This window comes from Euleptes europaea, chromosome 15, assembly GCF_029931775.1.
Source record: "Euleptes europaea isolate rEulEur1 chromosome 15, rEulEur1.hap1, whole genome shotgun sequence".
NCBI lineage: Eukaryota > Metazoa > Chordata > Lepidosauria > Squamata > Sphaerodactylidae > Euleptes > Euleptes europaea.
In genome coordinates, this window is record NC_079326.1 from 24,114,163 (window position 1) to 24,138,701 (window position 24,539).

General features: G+C 43.1%; 1 protein-coding gene across 2 annotated transcripts in view; it reads right to left on the reverse strand.

Moving 5' to 3' along the window:
* The window catches only part of GTDC1 (glycosyltransferase like domain containing 1), a 226,920-nt gene that overhangs the window by 43,716 nt on the left and 158,665 nt on the right, over positions 1 to 24,539 (reverse strand). For both annotated transcript variants that reach the window (XM_056861446.1, XM_056861445.1), the window contains one exon: positions 16,307 to 16,672. In XM_056861446.1, coding sequence (XP_056717424.1) covers positions 16,307 to 16,672 — 366 coding nt within the window. The remainder of the gene's footprint in view (positions 1 to 16,306; positions 16,673 to 24,539) is intronic.

Sequence of the window (24,539 nt, forward strand, 5' to 3'; positions counted from 1 at the left end):
GACTCATTTGCTAAGTAATTCCATGCTACTTGAAACTTTCCTAATATCAAATGGAAGAACGTCACATCTCAGTTAACACTGGGCAGGATTTTTAAAATAAATTTTAGTACTTTTAAGTATGTAGCTTTGCTGAGCAAGAGGCTTATTTTATAGCCTTTTGCACATTAAGTGGAGGCCAACTCAAATTTGCCAACGAGCCTACCACAGCCTCTTCTCCCAGCTATACCTGTTCCTTCCCCTACCTTCCCAGGTTTGTGATCCACCTATAAAAGAGTCATCATGACCCACTTTGGGTCCTAACCCACAATGGGAACACCACCGACCTAGGGCATTAGTTCAACTGATGGATGGAGAACACCGACAGGACTTTAATGGGGGGAAGGTGCTCTTCAAATTCCATTCTCTAGAGAAGTCCACTCCCCCCCCCACCAAAATGATCAAGCTGCTCCCCAGACAACTTGAGGTTGTCATCTAAATTTCCATTCCCCTTGCACATCTGCTATGAGACCTTACTGCACATCCCTTGCACATCTGCTATGAGACCTTAATGTACCCACTTCACTTTCCCCCCTTTAAAGTCCTGTCTATGTTCTCCTGACTTTCCCTGTGACTCAAATGGGATCTGTAGCATCCTGCCCCATGGATTGTTCCTTCCCAGGACTGCTGTGTGGTTCACAGTTAAGTTGGTACCTCCCATTAATGAAGCATTGGCCTTGACACTGGGAAAACAAAATATAAAAAAAACCCAGCATCTGAATCATATTCTAGTGATTTTCACGCTGCATAGAAGAGTGGTTGGTGGTGGTGCTTTTCTTAAATCAAATTACTTCAGTATTTTTAAAGAATACATAAAAATGAGGAAGGAGTCCAATTCGAGTATCAGATTCTCATAGTGAGAATGCTCATGTGAAGTGCAAGATAGAAGGCCATATCTGCCAGGAAAATCTAATAGAAAAAAGAAGGTGGCATTGCATGCAGTGGGAATAACCAACACACAAACAGTACGTTAAATCAATTACAAAGCTTAGTTTAGGCAGTTCTGCTGAGTATGTTTTCAACTAACATTTTCAATTGGAAATAAAGCATAAATACGGAATTATACAAGACAAAACATTTGGTTGGGGTTTATTTTACTTCTCTGTTTTATTCCCAAGATTTCTCTTCTCCATCGCCATCAGTACCTTCCATTTTCCACAGTTTAGATCAACTTGAGTTGGCTAAGAGAAAGCCCGGCTATTTCGCTCCATTCCATATTCTTAGTATTTTGGGAAAGTTTCTCCCCAGGAATATTCCCGAATTTAGCAACATTTCTCACCATAGAAATCTACAAGATTCTCTGCTGTGATCACACTGAATCAACGATTATATACCAACTATAAGAAAGGAGACTAAAAAGACTCATATCAACATTATTTTCGATGCAATTCAGAATCACATAGTGTTATTGCGATACGTCTGTTAGGGTTGCACACTTTATATTTTAACAGCACCTTAGGACGAGCCCTAAGAAGAGAATCCCAGAGGCAGGCTTCAGAGTTCCAATGGATCAAGGATTGGGGGCAGTACAATCTGATAGACAACAGAGTGGGCTGAAGAGCAAAAACACTGCGTAGAAGTCATTCTAGAAGATACTTGTCCCCTTTTACTGTTGGGAGCATTGAGGTTGAAAGCAAAGCAATTTATCCAAACCATGATGAATCCACCATGACAGGGGATTCCAAAGACAATGACCTCTGGTACATACCTGAGACCTATTTTTAGAGACTTTCCACTAGAATTCACTAGATTGAGAACTAAGCAAATTTGGGGGTGTGTGTGTGTAGCTGGCCCAGCTGTTACTACGGGGTAGATAGAAGATCAAAGTTCTTCCTTCTTAATTAGAAAATCTGCAGCGATCATCCGGATCCTCTTCCCCCATGTTTTGCCGCTTAAATGAGTAGAATACTCACATGAATAGTAATGTCAACTACAACGGTGTTGGTATCTACTTCTGTATGGCCAGGAATGATAAAGGCCAATACAAGCAAGCACCCATAATTATTCCCTTTGAGATGTGCATAATTGAAGCGGTGATGGACAACGACAGAGACTTCTGCAAGGAAAGAGAGGGTAGATATACCTATAGCACTACTGATACCTTTTGGCTGGAGCGAAGGGCCCATCTCCTGTTCTCAAGCTGCTGCCTGCCCACTGCCATAGCCTGTTAACCAACCATCTCCACGCAGGTACTGGGATATGTATGTGCATTTATGTCTATCTACGGGTATGTCTGAGCTAGCCTAAACTTTCCTTGGCCTGTCTGAAAATCTTCCTCTTCTGGTCCCAGGCCTCAGGGCCTATCCCACACTGCTTGAAAATGGCAGCGCTGTGCGATGATATGGTCCAGTAGCCCCTAAGCGTGGCTGTCATCCTTCCACAAGAATCCTGTTTGTATGTGTGCTTTTTCTGTACACCCATTTTCTAACCATGGGGGAAAACACAGTAAGAAGACAAATTCCTGTAGATCTGGGTGGGGGGGGGGAACCCAACTGGTTGGCAATAGGTCCTTTTGCCATTTGTTGAGGTTTCATAGGATCTTTCCCCTCACTTTAATTTTTGAGCAGCATTTTCTCTTTTAGTCACTAGAGATTGTGACAGCTACAGAGGAGAGGGAACTGTGTACAATAATATTTCCTTGATTCAACTTATTGTCATGTTTGAAGTCAGATGGAAAAAAAGAGAAAAGAAGTGGAGCAATGAGGGGGGAAGAGATGTATAGAAGTAAGACAGAGAATGAGAACAATGTATAAAAAAAGAGTTCAGGAAACACATTATATATGATTTCAGAGAATATTTATGTACTCTTAACCAACTTTCAAAGACCACAATGAAAGAAAATGAAGGACTTCCTGGGGTTCAAAGCAGGTCATTCATGGCTTCCAGCAAACCTTGCGTAATAGAATTTTGCAGAAAGACTGGGTAAAAAACCATCCTCCAAAATGCGACTTATGAGTACAGGACATAGAATCTACCTTTGAGAACAAACCGTTTCATTGTTAGCAGAAGTCCAGGATTGCAGCACAAAGATAGAAGCATACTCACAGTTGATGAGGGGAAAAAAGAAATATCTGCTGAAACAAAAGGGGAACTTGCATAGAAACATAGAGCTGGGAAGTACCCCAAGGGTCATCTAGTCTGAACCCCTGCACAATGCAGGAAAGTCACAACTGCCCCCCCCCACTCCCCCACTGACCCTTGCCAGCATGGTGTAGTGGTTAAGAGCGGTGGACTCTAATCTGGAGAACCAGGTTTGATTCCCTACTCCTCCACGTGAGCGGCAGACTTTAATCTGGTGAACCGGGTTGGTTTCCCCACTCCTACACATAAAGCCTGCTGGGTTTGGGGCTAGTCACAGTTCTCTCTGAACTCTCTCAGCCTCACCTACCTCACAAGGTGTCTGTTGTGGGGAGAGGAAGGGAAGGTGATTGCAAGCTGGTTTGAGACTCCTTAAATAGGTCAAGAAAACTGAGGTATAAAAGCCAACTCTTCTTCTTTTTTCCCCCTATGCTTGGAGGAAGGCAGAAAACCTCCAGGATCCCTAGGCCAATCTCAACTGGAGGGAAATTCCTTCCTGACACCGAAGGGGCAATCGGCAATAACCTGAGCATATAAGAAAGGGCCACAAGAGCCAGGCACTGGTTCATTCCTTCCTGTCCTCCCTCTCATGAGCTGCCTAAATTCATAGGGGGTCATAGAATCAGCATTGCTGTCAGATGGCCATCCAATCTCTCTTTAAAAACCTTCAAAGAAGGGGAGCCCACCATCTCCTGAGGAAGACAGTTCTTCTGAGGAACCGCTCTGTCAGAAAGTTCTTCCTAATGTTTAGGCAAAAATTATTTGGATTTAATTTCAACCTGGTGGTTCTGGTCCGACTGTCTGGGGATACAGAAAACAACTCCGCTCCATCCTCTATATGACAGCCCTTCAAATACTCGTCGATGGTTATCGTATCACGTCTCAATCGTCTCCTCTCCTGGCTAAACATACCCAGCTCCTTCAACCTTTCCTCATAGACCCCTCACCATCTTTGTCCCCCTCCTCTGGGCAAAATCCAGGATATCAATATCCTTCTTCAATTGTGGTGCCCCAAACTGAACACTGCGGGAGGTTTTTCAAGATTCTGGATAGCTCTGCCCCAACAATAGCTCTTCTTCCAACCCTAATATCATCATGACAAAAGTCTCACAAGGAAGCCACACTGCCTACCATTCTGAGAGCCCTCCCCTCCAGAAAGCCTATTAATAAAGATTGTATGTGTGATGTGTATGAGAGATTACGTGGATATGTGAGACTGTTATTGCTGGGATATGTGGGACAAATTTGATAGGCCTCCACAACTGCGATCTTTTAATTGAAGATATGCATTTGAGATACAGTAGTTTAGAGGAGTACTGACATAAAAGATAAGGATTCCTTGTAAATGAGAGAAATGAATATCAATCTGTCATCTAATCTGTCACAGGTATATCTGACCTTTCAAGCAGATGTTATTGCAATAAAATACACTATCTTATCTACTAGGAGAATTGATACTACCTTACCTGCCAGATCACATACAAAGGGAATCTCGTTGGGCTTAACAGAACCTTGTCTTTCCTATTATGCCTTGCGCATACTCAGGAGCACAAGTGATGTGCCAGTGCAGTATGAGGAATGAAAAATGTGTGTATACCACCCATATCCCTATACACTCTTCACGCTCTGCTTGATCATGTTAAACAAGCTCCAAATCCCACAAGGTGATACAATGGAGTGCTAGATGATGCGAAAGACGTGGGCACACATTCCATTCTACAGACAGTTTCAGGGGAGAAACATGACTTGGTGAAGCTCTATAAGGATGACTCTTTTAGCCCCTTCCTGAGCTGAGGCATACGGGGATGCAGCGGCGCCTCTTCCTAAGCCGATTCCCGTACGCCGTTAAACAAAAAAAAGCCGTTTTGCAGATTTTTTTTTTTAACTGGGGCCTTTTGCCCCATAGGGAATAGCGAGGCTGCTCCTGCTCAAAAGCAGGTGCAGCAACGCCATTTCCGGCGCCGGCGGAAGTGGCCGAAAGGGGATAGGGAGCCATCTAACTGGCGGCTCCTCCCCCCAGAATGCCCCCCTCTCCACGCCATTGCCGGCGCCATGGAGAGGCTGCGCCGGCAGAGGGGGGAAGCGCGGTGCTGCGGCGCTCGGTTGCTGTTGGAACTGGCCTTGCCTCTGGCATGAATGTGTGCAATCACGTGATTACACGCACTTACGCCGGCGGCCAGGTCACACCCCCTTCAAAGGACTCTCAGCCCCATTCTCAGGAATGGGCTGTTTATGTAGGAGCTACACATTTATGTGGGGAAGGATCATGCTCTTGGCATCTTGGTTTAGGCAATCAGCTTCCACTTTCAGAGAATGATAGAGGCATACCCTAGTGTCTGAGTACCTATGATTGCGTATCTTAACACAATGTTTGATGTGGAAAGACCTAAAAGGTTTTTTTTTTAAGGAGACAATGAGGAAATACAAAGAATATGAAAACATAATTCTTTTTGAGCCTCTTAAATTATCTCAAGTGAGAATAAAAAGTGCTGAAGAAACAGTAAATAAAGGCTTTCAGGAGAGCCTCACTAAATCATTTACGACTTATAAACTTAAAAAGCCTGCTCAGTGATATTAGTAAAAACTTTTGGCAAATGTATCTCATGTTTCCAGAAATCATAAAGCCACAGTTCTGAAGGGGGGAAAAAAACGTATTGTGTCACTAAAACTGCAGATAGCTTTCTGTAAACAAGATATTTACCATCACCAGCTTGAATTTTGTTCTTCAAAATTTTAGTTTCTGAAGGTCAGATAACTCTGTAACTGCTTAATAGAGAGAATCAAAGTAGTACCTCTAAATATCTCCAAGCTCTGATGGGCTTATATTCTGCTCCTTAGGTGAGGTATTAGCAAAGCTTATTTATTTTCATTTCCAAGGCTTTTATTTGTCCATTCCCTTGTGGTAAAGCTGATTTCCATGATGATTTCCTTCTTAATTTTAATACCCCTTTTACTCATCATATAGACATAAGAATTTTCCCTAAAATAATGAAACCCTTCCAAAGGAAATGAAGACAACTAAGCGGGGGGGGGGGGGGGGGGGGCTGGAAAGTCAACTAAAGCTTACTTTTCAATTAATTGATCCGCTGTCATACGCATACATGAAATATTTTTTATATGCAGGGAAAATAAGGTTAATTAACATAAAAACCCTTCACTCGTCGAGGTGTTGAATTTTGTATTTTATCCATGCTGCTGTAAGCGCCTTGATTTCCCAGTAATGACCTAGTTCTTCTAATGAGTAACATTAACCCCTGGCTGTAGCTGTCCAGGACTTAATTGTCAACTGGAGCTGAAATAGGAGAGTTTGCCGATCAGCAGGTATGTGGTATATTAACTCATGTCATTTCAGACCCTAATAAATAAATCTGTTGCTAAGGCAACAGGAACATCAGCTGTATCAGTTTTTTTTTACTGTATAAAAGAAACTGCCATTCACACACCAAGCTTTTGAAAAGAAAATTAACTATATGTAACCATAATTAGAAGAAACATTATTTTTCATCTTAGAAAACATATCTACATTAATGAGAAAAGACACTGGAAAAAAGTAACAAAAAAAAGCTTTCTGCTGTGATCAGGGTGACAGAAATGGTTCCCCGCCAGTGAAGGAACACAATATGAAGCATATGCATCGAAGGGAGGATGGATTACACAACGGTGCAGCGCTTAGGGTACACAACTGAGTTGGAAGTTTAGTAAGACTTACTTTCAAGTAAATACATACACGGTTGGACTGTGAGTGTTTCCGAGATCTATGCTGATGCTGCTTCGCAAACCACGGAAACAAATGCGCAGAATACTGGCCATGCAAGAACGCGTGTGCACAGTGGGCATGATGCAAGACTGATGTCATACACACTTCTCAATCACATCACAACGAGTCTTCCGTCTGGGTTCCTCACTGATATCACTGAAAGCTTAACAGTGCAGTCCTAAGGAGAGCGACACTCTTCTATGTCCATTGACTTCAGTGGACTCAGAATGCACCGTAGGACTGCATTGTAAAACAATTTTCTCAGTTGAATACACATGAACACATGAAGCTGCCTTCTACTGAATCAGACCCTTGGTCCATCAAAGTCAGTATTGTCTACTCAGACCAGCAGCAGCTCTCCAGGGTCTCGGGCAGGGGTCTTTCACATCACCTCCTTGCCTAGTCCCTTTAACTGGAGATGCTGGGGATTGAACCTGGGACCTTCTGCATGCCAAGCAGATGCTCTACCACTGAGCCACGGCCCCTCCCCAATAAATAAAGCATGTCAAGTCTTAGGTCCCATTCACACTGGTGTGGTCACTCCCACATTGCTCTGTGTCTGTATAAAGGATGTTGATCATGTGGTTCCCTGGACAGTATGCCGAACACACGAAAGAACTATTGCCCAGCTCCTCAGAGTTTTATATGTACTCTGGCCAGTGTGGGAGTAACTATGCCTGTCAGAAGTACATTAAAGGGGGTCTTGTCATTTTTTTTTAAGTCAGGATGTTCTAAGCTCTCCTCAGTTTTTATTTATTATTATCAAGAACTAGCCATTTTATTCTTGGATGAGTCAACGCAGAGACAGAACAGCAAGGCCAGAAAATGTGAATGATATGTTACAGAATTAATTGTTTGCAGCGTTATCCTCGGGTCCTGGAAGAATTTTTGAGTTCCTCTGCATCTCCGATTCCTCACTGGTAAAATGAGCACACAGGAATTTTTACAGATCTCTCCTACTCTTCATTTCAGACTTCCAAATCTCTATATATTTATTCATAATTATAAAAGTACACTCAGAGGTTATGGGAAGAACAATGCAGATTGACTGCCGAAATGAGCAGTCTGCTGGCGATGGGGTTTTTTTGGGAGCCGTCAACTCATTGCTGACTTATGGAGACCCCGTAGGGTTTTCAAGGCAAGAGACCTTTGGAGGTGGTTTGCTACTGCCTGCCTCCACATCACAACCCTGGTATTCCTTGGAGGTCTCCCAAATACTAGCCAAGGTCAGGGCTGAGAGTGTGCGACTGGCCCAAGGTCACCCAGCAAGCTTCCATGGCACAAATGGAGATCTGAACCGGGGATTCCCAGGTCCTAGTCCAACACCTTAACCACTACACCATGCTAGTGATGCAGCCCTATTTAAATGGATAAAGTGGCTGTAAAGAGGAAGGCTGAGATTTCACGGGGAAAGAAACATTCCCCTTTTTTCACCTTGCCAGTATCCCCATAGGGAATTCTGTCTATGTATCAGAGAATGTGCAACTCCTCTTCTTCGTAGAAGACACAATAGCAAGGTTCATTCATACTTCTTGGCTGCTGTTTCACAGAATGCCTTAAGTCACCCAGAGTGGCAAAACACTGCTTGCACAACATTTTTGTAACCCTGAAGTATCCTATTCAACTTTCTGTATCTGCCATGACAGTGATGTGCCTAAAAAGGTAAAGGTCCCCTGTGCAAGCACCGGGTCATTTCTGACCCATGGGGTGACGTCACATCCCGATGTTTACTAGGCAGACTTTTTTGTTTACGGGGTGGTTTGCCAGTGCCTTCCCCAGTCGTCTTCCCTTTACCCCCAGCAAGCTGGGTACTCATTTCACCGACCTCGGAAGGTTGGAAGGCTGAGTCAACCATGAGCCGGCTACCTGAACCCGACTTCCATAGGGATCGAGTGGAGGTCGTGAGCAGAGCTTGGACTGCAGTACTGCAGCTCACCACTCTGCGCCACGGGGCTCCTTATATGCCTACCGGCACAAAAATGTGGTGAACTAAGTCCCAATTCACACACTCAGAAATTGCTTGTGTTATCTGCTTTTTTAGACTTCAGACTGCAGGTGGAAACTCATGTTTGGGTGCTCTGTAACGTTTAAAATATTTCCCACAAGTGGGAAACTAGCATGTTAAGGAAAGGGCAAAAATAAAAATCTTCTCCCTAACACAAGGTAAGTATCAGTGGTCAGAAAGTTTATTACATGAGGGAGCCTACAAATATATGACTCCCTATCTACTATCTGAAGTGGTAAAGGTAAAGATAAAGGTCCCCTGTGCAAGCACCGGGTCATTCCTGACCCATGGGGTGACGTCACATCCCGACATTTCCAAGGCAGACTTTGTTTGCGGGGTGGTTTGCCAGTGCCTTCCCCAGTCATCTTCCCTTTACCCCCAGCAAGCCGGGTACTCATTTCACTGACCTCGAAAGGATGGAAGGCTGAGTCAACCTTGCGCCGGCTAAGGTGAAATTTTGCTGAGGCACAGTTGTGTGTGTGTGTGTGTAACATACAGTCAAGTCACAGCTGACTTATGGCAACCCAGTAGGGTTTTCAAGGCAAGAGATTAACAAAGGTGGTTTGCCATGGCCTTCCTCTGGTATTAACTGCGTAGATAGCTAGATATGCTTCCAGTTTTAAAAAAGTGAAGGTTATTATTAGACAGATTTATACAAACATGCACATATGCAGGTCTGTACCCACTGGAACATCTCTCTCTCTGTGTGTAAAGTGCTGTCAAGTCACAGCTGGCTTAGGGCAACTCAGTAGGGTTTTCAAGGCAAAAGACTAACAGAGGTGGTTTGCCATTGACTTCCTCTGCATAGTGACCCTGGTATTCCGTGGTGGTCTCCCATCCAAGTACTAGCCAGGACCAACCCTGCTTAGCTTCTGAGATCTGACAAGATCAGGCTAGTCTGGGCCATCCAGGTCAGGGCGAGGCACATTACCAGGAGGTGATTTTATCGCAGTAATTTTGCATGGTAAATTTCTTATTCATGTGGAACCACCTGACAACTGAAATACATGACAATGGAAGACTCCTTTCAAAGCCTGGCTTGGGATGTGTATGTGGGGCAGCTTTTCAAATGATCAAGGGCAGAATCAGCAGTTATGGAAAGGGGGGGGGGGTCAAGGACCTGTCCTCCCTCTAGCCAGTTTCTCTTCCGGAAATAGTCCTCCAGCTCCAGTGTGTCTGTTGCAATGTCTAACCTGGCTTTATCTACAGCTTTAAAAGGAAATGGAAAGGTGCAAGTTGTAGCATAAAACTCAAAGGTGGGTGCATGTGGAGAAGCTGGGGTCCTTTCTACCCGCTAGATGAAGCATATACTCCTATGACATTGCTTATTAGATCTCGCATTCTATTTGATTGCATTGTTTTGAACGGTGTAATCTGCCTTGAGTCTCTCTCAGTGAGAAAGACAGGCTATAAAGAAAGAAAACAAATAAATAAATAAATTTGAGCACACGAGAGCCAGCGTGGTGTAGTGGTTAAAAGCAATGGTTTGGAGCGGGGGACTCTGATCTGGAGAACTGGATTTGATTCCCTGCTCCTCCACATGAACGGAAGACTAATCTGGTGAACTGGATTTGTTTCCTCGCTCCTACACATGAAGCCAAGTGGGTGACCCAGGGCTAGTCACACTCTTTCAGTCCCACCTACCTCACAGGGTGTCTGTTGTGGGGAGGGGAAGGGAAGGTGATTGTAAGCCGGTTTGAGTCTCCCTTAAGTGGTAGAGAAAGTTGGCATATAAAAACCAACTCTTCTTCTTCTTCCGTATACTGAATTGATCCATCAAAGTCAATATTGTCTACTCAGACCAGGAGCGGATCTCCAGGGTCTCAAGCAGAGGCCTTTCACATGACCTACTTCCCTAGTCCCTTTAACTGGACATGCCAGGGATTTAACTTGGGCCTTCTGCATGCCAAACAGATGCTCTACCACTGAGCCACGGCCCCTCCCCATTTGCCCCCCTAGTTCTTCCCTCTCAGTGGCCTTGGACACAGTCCATCATCTGTAGGCCTGAAATAGCACAATCCCCATTTTGCTGATTAAGAATCATGATTTTCCCGCCCTTGGACTGACATGTGTATATTTTAGTTACACATTGCAACCTATTTGCAGAGGTGAGCCAGGCTAGAGGGTAAGGACATGATTCTGCTGCCACAGCACGTACTTGTGGCACCCACTTTGCCCTATGTACGAAGAGGCTGTTAAGAGTAAAGCTGAGATTTGTACCCAGAATCATTTTCTCCTGCCACGCCCCATATAGTTGGAATTTCCAATCATCAATGGAGGTTGATCAGAGCGTTCCTGGTTCCTCCTGCTGCTGCAGTCCATTGAGCCCTCCCCTCATATACGTTTCTGGTGTAAACAGACTCTACTCTGTTGTTCTTGTGCACAAAACTTGACTATCGTTTACTCATATAGATATCGATATTCTCACTGCAACAGACAATGTCAAGGAGTGAAGAGATCCAATGTAAATCATCATGTAAATCTACAGGTGAAGAGGTTCTTATAAGTTGGTAAATATGTAATGGTATCAACACTAGCAGCAAAAAGAACTAAAACAAATAATTCTCTTGATCCACGTGACCACCATCTGATACAGAGGTCATGTTAATGACTTTTTCTCTTAGGATAGTGACTTCCAAACGTACTTATTTCTTTGTTGAGGACATACTGCTCAGTGCTAACCACAGATCATTAGATTCTGAGGACGCCATGCAGAAGGCTTGAAGAGAAGCATTTGCAGGTAGTACTAGCACGGACAGGAGAAGACTGGATAACTTCTAGCATTGTTCAGTAAAAGGACAAGCATCAATCCAAATCTTTGGAAGTTATTATCTCTTTATTGGGGGCTTCCTAGAGGCACCTGGTTGGTCACTGTGTGAGCAGACTGCTGGACTTGATGGGCCTTGGTCTGATCCAGCAGGGCTTTTCTTATGTTCTTATTACTTTTAACTTCAAAGTGACTGAAGGAGCAATCCTGAACTGGGCTACTTAGAACTAAATACCATTTATTCAGTGGGGCTCTTAGGATTGCAGCTTGTTTGTTTTGTCTTTCTGATGTATCTCTATAAATGTAAAAGTCCCATTGGCTACTTTCCCCATTTCTTGCTAAATTAGATTATGATTTTGCCATATGTAGTCTCACCTAAGAGAGTTTCTTTCCATTCTGACATCTCTTCACCAAGGTTCATTTTCCTACCTTGCTCCAACTGTCAGGACAACCTTCTTGTACCTTCCCATGCTCACAACCTGTATTTGGAGGAACCCCTCACCTTTGATTGAAAAGTTTGTAAGGAGAGAAGGCACATCAATTTTACTATGGCTAGGATATATGAGAGCCAGTGTGGTCCAGTTGACAGGGACTTGGATTCTGATAAGGGAGTCATGGGCTAACACCCTGATTCAGCCACGGGCCTTCTCAGCTTCATTAATTCTCAGCTTCAGATATAGTTTGAAAAAAGAAAAGAAAACAGAGACCTATTAATGGTTGGGAAGCCTAATAATAATTTGTACAGGACAAGTACATATGATCTAATATAGCACAATTAGAGTTTAACCACAAACTTTATAGGCGGGCCTTAGGCAAACCACCAAGGAATACCAGGGTCACTATGCAGAGGCAGGCCATGGCAAACCACCTCTATTAGTCTCTTGCCTTGAAAACCCTACTGGATTGCCCTAAGTTAGCTGTGACTTGACAGCACACACACATAGAGATGTTCCAGTGGGGGCAGACCTGCATATGTGTGTGCGCATGTGTGTCTAAATCATTCTTATAATAACCTTCTCTTTTTAGAACTGGAAGCATATATAGCTATCTATACATTTAATACCAGCAAAGTATCCTTGTACAGAAAAATGGCTGAAATGATAACAGTGATGAGAAAACATGGCATCTTGAAAGAGGAATAGTACACTTCTGACAATATTTTTTACACAGCCCCTCCACATCCTCCTTATTACATCAATTACCAAAACCTGGTGTTTGTTTAATGAGATCATTCCAGGGCCTCATAAGGGAATATTTCAATCTGCTAATGCCTGAATAAGGCACAGAAAACTGTTAGTCACTAATGCAATGAATGATTTGTGCATGTCAGTGCGTGTGTGTCTGTGCATGTGTGTGTGTACGTCTCGTCCGGCTCCCCCAATGCTCTTAGAGTCCATTTACCTGTACGATCCGCACTCTCCCTTAGCACGCCTTTGCGAGGCCAAAGATGCGAGATGCGAGACAAGCGCCAAACTAAAATCCTTAATTTACTAATTCATATTCATCAAATTATAAAAAAGCAAAACCTGCATTTTTATGAGCGTATTTACATAAATCATTTGCCGAAGCATCCTAACACTAAACAGTCGAAGCCGGGGCCCCCAAACCATTTGCATATGCACGTCCCTTCTCCGACGTGAAAATATCGGCGTTTCGGATTTTCACGGGGGAAAAGCCTGGCTGCAATGGAACTCTAATGGGCTTAGAACAGTAAATTCTGAAGAAACTGATTGCTGCCCCCGTAGCTAGTAAATGTCTGTCTAGACCCAGTGGCATTTGGGGGAGAAAAAAAAAGTGTTTTATCATAAAATTATCCCAGCAGAGTCCATTCTGCGAGATAACATCATCATCTTCGCCATCATCATCAGTACTCCGTGCAGGACCCAACAGCTCTGGCACAATATTGCCAGTCATTTATCTGTTGTCAGCACAGGTTACACACTGTAATCCTTGACTGCCTCGGAATTAGAATGTCTTTGATGTCCCCACAAGAGTTTTTTGCCCGAAGGCTTTACCAATGCTCGGCGGCTCAGTGTTTATTCCTCGTAATCTTCCTCTCATCTCCAGGCTAGCAGTGACAGATGGTTATGGGCACACAATAGTATTAAGAGTTTGATATTTTTTTTTTCTTATGCCGTGCTCTCTGTACAACAAATAGCTATCAGACGCGGGCCAGAGAGCTGACATGGCTCGCTTAGGTAATGGCAAACAAACAGCTCGGGTTGATGCTTTCTGTCATTTTCCCTGCTAACCCTGCTTGTTTTCATTGTATACTCTCAAAGGTAAACTATATTAACCTTATAGACTGTTATTAAAAAGATATATCTATATGAGCATAAAGTGCCTCTCCCCCCCTCTCTTTTCCTCACTCTTTTGATTATGAAAGTAATACTGCTGACATATTGAACAAATATCGAATGTCAACATAAATTTTTAGTATGTGATAATATTCCCCTTCATATAGCCGTGTGTCAGACGGGAACCCGTGGATGATGCATAGCAGTAAATAACCCAAACAAAATTAGTTCTCTTGTCAGCTTCTACCTTGTATGTCCCCAGGCATCAGTAAAATTGACTGCACGCTAGATTTTCAAAATTAGCCCTAATGTTAGCTGTGTGTCTGGCAACCTCCAAGTTTCCAATGTTCTACTATATTACCCGTAAGGATGAATGTGTTACTTTTATATTTTGGCATTTGATCTTGCTGATGTGGCTTTTTCCCTCCCCCCTCTCTTCTTCAAATTAAAAATAATTTAGCTTTAACAATAACCATGCGCACAAACACAAGGCTGCATCTCTTTAAGCAACTAACTTTAGGCAATTAAATTAAATTAAACAAAAACACAAAAACAAACCCCCAATATACGCAGAAATAAAAGGAATTATTCCATTTAATATCGTTCATTTTATTAACTTAGCTTGGCATTCCCTTATGCAAAATGCAGAATAAATTGTATGTCAGGGGTGTGTGTGTGTGTCTTGTTTTCTATTTAGTCCGCAATTTTTATATGGCATGCTAAGAGAATCATAACGGTTTCAGTTCTTAATATACACCTTTATAAGGTGAAAAATGTCAACTAGCAACTCTGCTGTCAGATTAGTAAACTAATGCAGCCCCTTCCACAAATGGGAGATGCAATAAGTATCTGTTGTTAGTACATTATATTGTAAAATAACCTATGAGAATACAGGATTTTTGAGTTTGCAGCAATAAAATATGATTAAAAATAAATGTATCTCCCCGAGAAAGGCTGTACGGGAAGTGTGAAGTTGATTAAACAAATCCAAAGACAGATTCCACATTGACTTCCAATCTCTAAATTTTATGTTCAGACATTTAGAGTCAAAGATGAAAATCCCTTTAGGTACCAGATGCTGCAGATCATCTGGGAGAGCTTCTGGAGTTTTAATGTGCTGGAAGTCAAATCCTCCGCAAAGGCGATTTGCCCTGTCGGTGTGGTGTACTTATTGCTTCACCTGCAAACAGTTGCTCTCAGAAAATCTGACCTACTGATCGACCCAGCATCTCTGAAATAAACAGACTATAATCTGTGGATGAAGTGAACTCTAATCAGGCCACATGCAGATTAAACAAACTGTGAGGAATAAAAACTAGATTAAAATGTTCGTGCCCAATACCGGAAGATTATCAGGACATTTTACCTCTTTAAATCCTAATTTATGGCGGGAGTCAAAGCTAAAGTTTCTGGGTTTGCAGCGATTATGTGGCATGGTAGATTCCCCTCAGTTTAGAAAAGATTTTGCAATCAGGTATTTGTGTCAACAGCTTGAAAAGCAGCGGTTTTCTTGTCACATATATACATATATGCATGTTTTAAAAATCTGGACAGGTAGAGTAAAAAGTAAGACACCGAACAGCATAGTATGGTCCTGAATTTTAACACCTAGTCAGTCACATTAGGATAATTAAGATAATATAATTTAACACTGCATATTAAACATCATTAAGGGACTGAAAATGCTTTGAAACAGAATTCTCAGCATTTTATATATAATTTCAATGTCATGGCTACACATTTCTCTCCTCTCCCTTTTTTCTTGGATTCTGAAAGACAGGAAAGATTTTCAGCACTGAAATATCTTAATAACTACCATAAATGATTGCTTTTGTAATCAGTAGGAACGATGGCACATATCTGGCCATGTGCTTCATCCAATGGATTTTGTTCTTTGTTTGCTGGAGATGAGGTGACAATTAACACCAATTACCCGATCCTATTGCAGACTCCCCATGCTGTTCTTGAAGGCCTACTGACCCACACAAACAAAATGGAGGGAGGCTCAATGGGGTACATCAGAAAGGGGAAGTGGGAAAGTCCTGTTTTGCAAAGCTCATGGATAGTTAGTTGGATACCCGTGGTTCTCTTTAGAAACACGTATCATCAAAAGCCACATTATTAAACTAAAGTAATATACAGTGTCCGGAATGAGATCAAAGACATTGGATTGAATCTATACCTCATTTTTTCTGCTGCCAGAAGAGCAGGCCGCATTTTTTACCAATCCCACTCATGCGGACCCCTACATTTTGCTCAGTGCTGTTCCTGAAAGCCCCCTGACACCTGGGGCCAACATCTGAGGGGCTTTGTAGGCGACAGCTCTTGGTCCCAACCACCGTATTTTAATTTGGTATTATACTTACCACCTGTGAGGCCAAATAATGTGCAAAGGTTTCTGCTGACACTCCAGCCCCCCTGGGGTTCTGCAAAGATTACAAGTTGACTGTGGTTGGTCTTCTTGACAATGACTTGTGCATTTGGAGGGTGTGAGCTCGGTCAGTTCCTTTGGTGTTGTTAGCGGGTTATGCAGCCTCTCTTGCAAAGGGGTACAACATTCTGTCTGTGTTTTGTAGTCAAAAAGCATCAGGTCTGAGTTGCTATTTTTGGTTAAACCCACAGTTCTGTTGTTCTTCTCTTGGACAGGCAGACTCATAAATGGGCAAGTAGTCCCGTTTCCTTTAGCTCCAGGCATGTTCTTAATATGGGCCAATTTGTGTTCTGGCATAAACCTATGATTAAAAAAAATACAATTTTAAATTTTACACGGAGATATGGAGATTCTGAAAGCTGTCAAAGATTCAAAACTGATCAATATTTTCCATAAATTGATGTACGCTGCACTTGTGGGATGTGGCACAGGAAACAGAATTCTAGTCACAAGGAAGCGTGGTTTCTCAAACTGACTTACAGAGCATCTTCAAAGCAATTACTGTTCAATTCTAACCAAACTGCAAATAAGGACCATTTCACTGCCACATGGAAGCCACATAAATATTTCCATATATGGATTATTCTAACATCTCTGACAGCCATTCACCACATGAAGGGTTTCAATCACAAGGAGAAGTTCCCTGTCAGCTCCATAAAAAACCTTGGATATGACCAGCCATAAGGCAAGATGTTTTCAGGGAAACAAGGACAGGCATTTGGCGGAGACTTGAACCAAGATCTTCATGGTCTGAGAGGTTGGGAAGAGCATCATCTGCTTCTGTGGATCATATTCACTCAGTCCTTACACTCCTCTTCAGGCACAGAAAGAACAGGGGAGTGAAGCACTGGCCATTTATTCATGGAAGGTTTTGCATTGGATTTGTCACTCTATAGATGCACATTTTCCCCATCTGAATTCTCATAACTCTGCATGGCGGCTTATTGTTGAGTTTTGAGAATATGGATGGGGGAAAAGTGCATTTAAAGAGTGGCAAATCCAGTGCAAAACCTTCCATGAATAAATGGCCACTGGGTCCTTGTGAATGACAGGCAGTATGAAGACTCTGGATTGTCCAGGCCTAGCACTAGGAACGTAGCTTTCTACCTTTGCTTGGCAAACAGAACAATCATCTCTGCCTACTGCTCTCCAAGTTCCAGTCTTCCATCTTCTCCAGCCTTAGGTTCCCCTCTTAGCCATGGATTTCAGACACCCTGATTTAGAGAACACGATCACGTGGCCAAGATCTGTGTGCGGCCGCACAAAGCCCTGGCTTCGGACTGACACAATCTCCCTCCAATTGCTTGCTTTTGTTACCACAGAAAAGAAAAAGAGATTGAGAGACTGGACAATCTGACCTGATGCAAGAACTCCCTGAAAGAGGTATTCTAAAGGTCCAGTTATTTTTTAAGGAAAACAGGAGGTTGCTTCATTGAACATCAAACAACATGCAGTCACCCAGCTGCTTGCATTACATGCGTTGGAAATTATGAATTGGTACACCATCTTCTGGCTCAGCCCACACTATAATGGAATTTGAAGGAGGCTTATACTACTCTTTCACAACTGCCGTTTCTATCCCAGCAAGCCAACTCTAATAGAATAAATGATACAGGCAGGAAGATTCTCACACATCTTTCCGGTGTAGAAGATTTGCTTCTAAACTGAACGTGAAGCAATTCCTACAAGAGAGAGAAAGGAGGTCAGTTTCCTGGCCATATTTTGTTTGTATGTTTCACTCCTCAAAATAACAAAGTCTGTCGGTCTAGGACAACCGTAGGAGTGGTTTTCATATTATGTCCACTGTTCATCTGTAGCAGAGCAACAGTGAAGAGAGGCCATAATCTCAACAAAATCTAGGTTTTACTTAGTACTAGAGAGCTTGAGAATTTATCAAGTCAATACCATCAATAAAGATCAGCAGCATGTTTAGTGTGAGTAGACAATAAAAATGTTTGCAGACAAATACAAAGAAATCCTTCTCAGGAATCAGCAAGTTGGGTTAATTGCAACATAGTCTGAATGGCCACCAGGGCTACCAACAGGCCAGGGGTGCGTGGGTGGGACAAGGCAAATCATGTGATTTACTTTCATATGATGTTTGGCTTGGGCCTGGGCGGTATCAGGAGAGGCCCTAAGGGGCATCTTTGTCTGGGATCCTGTGGCGGCTCTCAACAGCCCTAGAGACCATGCTTGGTGCAGCATACTTGGTGCCTTTTTGGTGTGGCTACTGTTGGTTCACGAGCCCTGTGGGCCAGAGTGGTAAGCTGCAGTACTGCAGTCCAAGCTCTGCTCACGACCTGAGTTCGATCCCGAGGGAAGTTGGTTTCAGGTAGCCGGCTCCAGGTTGACTCAGCCTTCCGAGGTCGATGAAATGAGTACCCAGCTTGCTGGGGGTAAAGGGAAGATGACTGGGGAAGGCACTGGCAAACCACCCCGCAAACAAAGCCTGCCTAGTAAACGTTGGGATGTGATGTCACCCCATGGATCAGGAATGACCCGGTGCTTGCACAGGGGACCTTTACCTTTTTTTAACGGTTGGTTAGGGTTGCCAGCTCAGGATTGGGAAATAACTGAAGATTTTGGGGGTGGAGCATAGAGAGAGCAGGGTTTGGGGAGGGGAGGAACTTCAGTATGGTACAATGCCATGGAGTCCATCCTCCAAAGCAGCCATTTTCTCCAAGGGAACTGATCTTTGTGGAGACCAGTTGTAAAAGAAGGAGATCTCCAGCCCCACCTGGAGGTTGGCAACCCTACAGTGTTAGCTCAAGGAATATTCCTTCCAGAATGGTCTATTAAGTGACCTTTCAGATGTATATATGTCTCATACTCTGAACTAGAGTAACACCACTATGAATATCTGCCACAGATCCTGTCTTCTATTTGACTTGGGCTCTGCCAACTGTTCTTTTCCAAGATGTACAAAACCTCTTTGCAGTACCAGCTGCTGTCTCTTCTTCTGCTTGAATACAGATCTCTCTAGCTTCCCTAGCCTGCCAGCCTCTGCCTTGCCTTCATCTACTGTATTCCTCCACCTTTGTCCTTTTACATTTTCACTCTTCAGGTGTTGCTGACTTGGAGTTGGGCAGTATTTGCGATTTGCCATTTTATTAAACTTTTTTTTTTTTTTTTTAATAAAACTTACAGGGTTACTTCCAAAATCTAATTTGTCCCATGCAGTTGAGTTTTCCTCTCCAAAAACTGCTTCCAGCAATCTGTAGGAAGCTAACTTTAAATCATAATTCGAATTTAAGAATTCCTAAATCTCTGTTTGGTTAATAAGACTTACAGCCCATTCCTGACTTCTGGGATGAAAGTCCTCAGAAGGCCAGGAAGGGGCCCTGTGCTGGTGCCCGGGCTACTTATGCCGTTGTGAGTGGCCCCCACGCTGGTGGGGAGCCCCGAATGCTGGTTTCCCAGCGCTGCCATGGCAGCGTCCCACCAGCGTAAAGGCCCGCACTGGCCTTCGGGGGGGGGGGTGCCAGCATCCCGGGGTGGGGCTGCCTATAGGCAGCCTCTTATCCCCTTTCGCCCTGGAATGCCACCGGGAAGAACAGCCTGCTTTTTAGCAGGCAGAGCCTTACTGTTTTCAATGGGGCAAAAAGCCCCATTTAAAAAACAAAAGCCTTTAAAAGGCTTTTCCGAGCTTTTGGCGGCCGAGAAACAGGTTAGGAGGAACCACGGTGGCGTCTCCTCCCCGCCATCCCCGGCTGCTGACAGCTCAGGAATAGGTTGTTGGTGAAGTTTAATCCCTCTTCCCTCAGGATTCCTTGCATCAGCAGGAGTCAGAAAAAGTGGTGATTTTACTACATTCCCATTTGCCGTTGCAACACCTTGACTTGTGGAACATTTTGCTTGCAAGGTTCTCCTGCTCTTCATAGAGGAATTCTGGGACAAACAGTAACTTGCTTGAGATAGATCCACTCTGCTAACACCTTCCATGAAATCTTTCAGCGGATCCAACCCAAGTGGTTTAATAAAAATATGAAAAGCTAGCTCGAGATTGTGCACAGTGTTGTCTTCTGCTTCCTTACTAAAATGTTGTTTCCTCTGCCCAGTTAAACAATGTCTCACTTCAATCTATTTCCCAGTTTTCTGTCCTCATAAATCTACTCAGAGCCAGTGTGGTGTAGTGGTTAAGAGCGGTGGACTCTAATCTGGAGAACCGAGTTGGATTCCCCACTCCTCCACATGAAGCCAGCTGGTGACCTTGGGCTCTCTCTGAACTCTTTCAGTCCCACCTACCTAACAAGGTGCCTATTGTGGGGAGGGGAAGGGAAGGTTTGCCGGTTTGATTCACCTTAAAAGAGAGATAAAGTCAACATATAAAAACCAACTCTTCTTCTTCTTCTATTGTGGCATTTTAGAATACCTTTTATGCAAGTTGTACATGGAAAGTCCAAGTGTAATCAGGACATTGTTATCTGCTTGCATTACTCACATAATATTAATTACTCTGACAATTTTTAAGAAGTCATTTTGGACTGCCATTTTATTGAATGGTTTTTATAACAAGATTTATTGTACGATATAGCAAGGACCAAGAATGATCTGCATTAACTTGGCATTGTTTTGGCACGAAGTACTTCTGTATGTTTTATTAGCAATAGCGTAGACATGATGAAGCATGCAGGCAGAGAGCCACAGAAATACCAGTGTAGCATTAATGAAAAATATATTTTTAAAAATTAATTAGAAAGTATTTAGTTAGTTTAGACATTTGGGCATTCACTAAGCTTCATTATGTCTAAAAACATCACACCTTTTATAATCCCCAGAAGACAGAACTGCATATATCACAAATTATACACAGTATAACCTCTATTGTCAACATGACAGGAACGGGGTAACAGACCATCTATTTCCTGACGGTGGCTTAAACAGTCTTATGCAATGCCTGAACAAACCTTTAGAATTTAAAAAAAACAGAACTGGACTGAGCTTTCTCCAGACTGATGCAGCACTTCTTGAAAAAGTGCATGGGCGCATGGTAAGTGAACACGTTTTTATACAACCTGATAAAAAAGACATTCAGAGTATTGTTACAAAGATGATACCAACGGGTGGCACTGACACCCACAAACAGCAGTAAGGAAAAGTTGTATCGCAACCACCCATGGGAAAGCAGATTGTAGTCTGACTGCAATATGGTATCTATAACTTGTTCAAAACAAGCAAAGACGTGAATGGGCTGGTTTCTTTTAACAAACAAAGAAACCTGCAAGCAGATGAAGTTTGCCAAAGGGATTTTTTGCTGCCTTTCCCTTACTGCTTGTAGTCCCTGGTGCCCCCCTCCCCTCCAACTGAGGACCCTTGGGAACTCACAAAAGGTAATGTGAATGGTGATTTATGCACATGTCCCTTCTTGTTGAGCCCCGACCTGGATGGCCCAGGCTAGCCTGATCTCATCAGATCTCAGAAGCTAAGCAGGGTCAGCCCTGGTTAGTATTTGGATGGGAGACCACCAAGGAATACCAGGGTTGCTGTGCAGAGGAAGGCACTGGCAAACCACCTCTGTTAGTCTCTTCCCATGAAAACCCCAAAAGGGGTCGCCATAAGTCGGCTGCGACTTGAAGGCACTTTACACACACCCTTCTTGTTGCAGTCCTTAGTATCCCATCCCATGGCTGGACAGATGTTTTCCCAAGTCTCAGTAACATTTAAACTTGCTCGTGTTTGACACTGGATTGACACTGGGAACGCGGTAGATTCCAACGAACTCCCCGGTCTATGAGACTTTGTCCCTGCTCAAATGATTCTGTAGAGACAGTCCCTCATGTTTTACTTTACTGTGCTTTGTATGTTGCTGAGAGAAAATGGTTAATCGAACCTTTATTACAGCGTTTTACCTTAGCCGGAATTCCTTACACCAGTCTGAGAGCTTTTTCTTGAGATATCTCTTGGAAGACAAGAGTATGGGGGTTTCACGTTCGGTAGCAAAATTTTTGTTCACTGCAATTACCAAACGTAAGGCACTCACAAACAAACCAGGTTCCCCGCAGTCTGATAAACATCGAGACTTTTTTATCACAGTGTAAATTATTATGCATGGATTTTAATTGGTCAATCATGTATAAGACCTATATAATGTTTATAATTAATTCTTAGCTGTTTACATGTTTTGGATTACTTTATATTCCGCCTAAACTTAATACTGTACATGTGACGGATATTTTGACAGGTCATGGACCGCACTGGGAACGCTGTTTTCAAGGATTCAGGAGAAGGAAAGTGAAGCTTTACCATGGCCGGTTATGCTTGGTAATTAGCAGCGCATTCCAGGCTGAAGTGCCCCGCATATTTTTTTTGAGCTTTTCACAATGAACCGTCGTTCAGGAAGTGACTGCGAAGCCAGGGCATACCTGATTCACATTCCTTAAGAGCCCCTTTAAAGCAACCTTTTGCATTTGCTCCACCTCCACACCGAAGAATCCCCTCAAGGAGCCATGCAAATGGACAGCCGCGCGTTAGCTATGCGAATGGCAGTTGGCTAGTGGAAGGAACAAAGGAGCAGGCAAGGGTGGTGGTGGAATTTCTCCTTTTGCATCGGGACCATGAATAAGCATTTTAAAGGTCGCATTTACAAATGACCCTGTATAAGTGGCCCATGTCTCCTTTCCTTACCAACACCTTCTCAGCTTTGTATGGGCTGCTAAGGCTCTGTCTGAAATGTCCAATACACCATGTGGTTTGTGTGGATTTTCTCCAGTTGACTCCTCAGAAATTCGTACTCGGATGTGTGCCTTTCCCTATCCTTGTACAAAACAAGAAGGTAGCAGCAATAGCCATAATGATCTTAAACCACAAGCAACAACTCTAGAAGAAATGCTTACTTTATTAGAAACCTCAGTTTTCCATTTCCCATTCTTCTTTTTCATTGCTTTTCTTGGAATAGGTAAACATAATTTGGCCCTCCCTACAGCTAGTAATTGGTGGTTAGTAGTTCCAACGGACAGACTTTTAAAAGGCTCCTTTCTAAACTAATGAGTAAGGTAACTTGGACAGTGTGAAAAAAGCCATTCCTATTAAGGGTTAGGGAATCTATTGTTATGGGGAAATGGAGTGGTCATCAGAGATGCTGAAGGGATATGCTTTTTTGTAGAACATACAGTATTTTACAATGATAATGTATTCAGTTAGTAGAAATGCAAAATGACAAAAGTCATTTAAACGTTGACAAAAATTGTGCAAACTATCAAACTTCAGGTGCTCTTTAAATTTTGCTTCAGATGCATAGCAGCCACTTATCTGGGAGCAGATTCCATATGGCTGGGAGAACTTCTATGTGACTCGCTTATGTGGCTGGGTCAGAATAAATGTAAATATTACAACAATCTCAGTATAGGCAGCATTTGAAACATTAAAGCGTAAGATCACTAACAACGTAATCAACAAAACAAAAACAAACCACCACACTGTGAGAAAGCAAGAAGATCCTATATTTTCTTTCATGCCCTTTTACAGTAACATGCCATAACCAAAAGAGCATTTAAATAGTGTGCTTTTAACTCTCAGATGGTCAGAATAAAATTTTCCCTTACCAGTTAAAGATTGTCACTAATTGTTAAGCATATGCAGCCTAATACAATGACATCATCAATATATGAAATTCTCAACATGGCCCCATCTGGATGTAAATCCAGCGACTGGGGTCATGACAGACTAGACAGACCCTTCTACAAACCTGAGAAAATCTGAAATCTTAAAAACACTGGGAGGTTAAACCTCCCCCATCCAAAAAAAAAAGGATAAAAGGACCACCTCTACCCTTAGGCAACCACAACAGTATTGCCAGCATTCAAGCCTTGGTTTCTGTCAGTAAAAGGCAGGGAGGACAGGACTCTTTCCAGGGCTGTTTTGACCTTTGAGGGAGGACTCATTGGGGCCAGGCTAATGATGGGTCAGTGTGTGTGTGTTGGGGCAGAGACTGCTCTGTGGAGAAACAGAAAAGATGGGTAGGAAAGTGGGTGAGAGAGAGGGAGGAAAAAGAAAGGGAAGGGACTTCATACGCTGCTAAAGTGAGGTAAAGAGGGGGGAAACAAAATGGGGAAATTAGATTCCTACTCACGACTCCCCCATTTGTGGATGGTAAAAGAACAGCGCACAATGTGGTATCTGATATACCAAGGCCTCACTTGCATTTTTGGGGAGGTCAGAATGAACAGTAT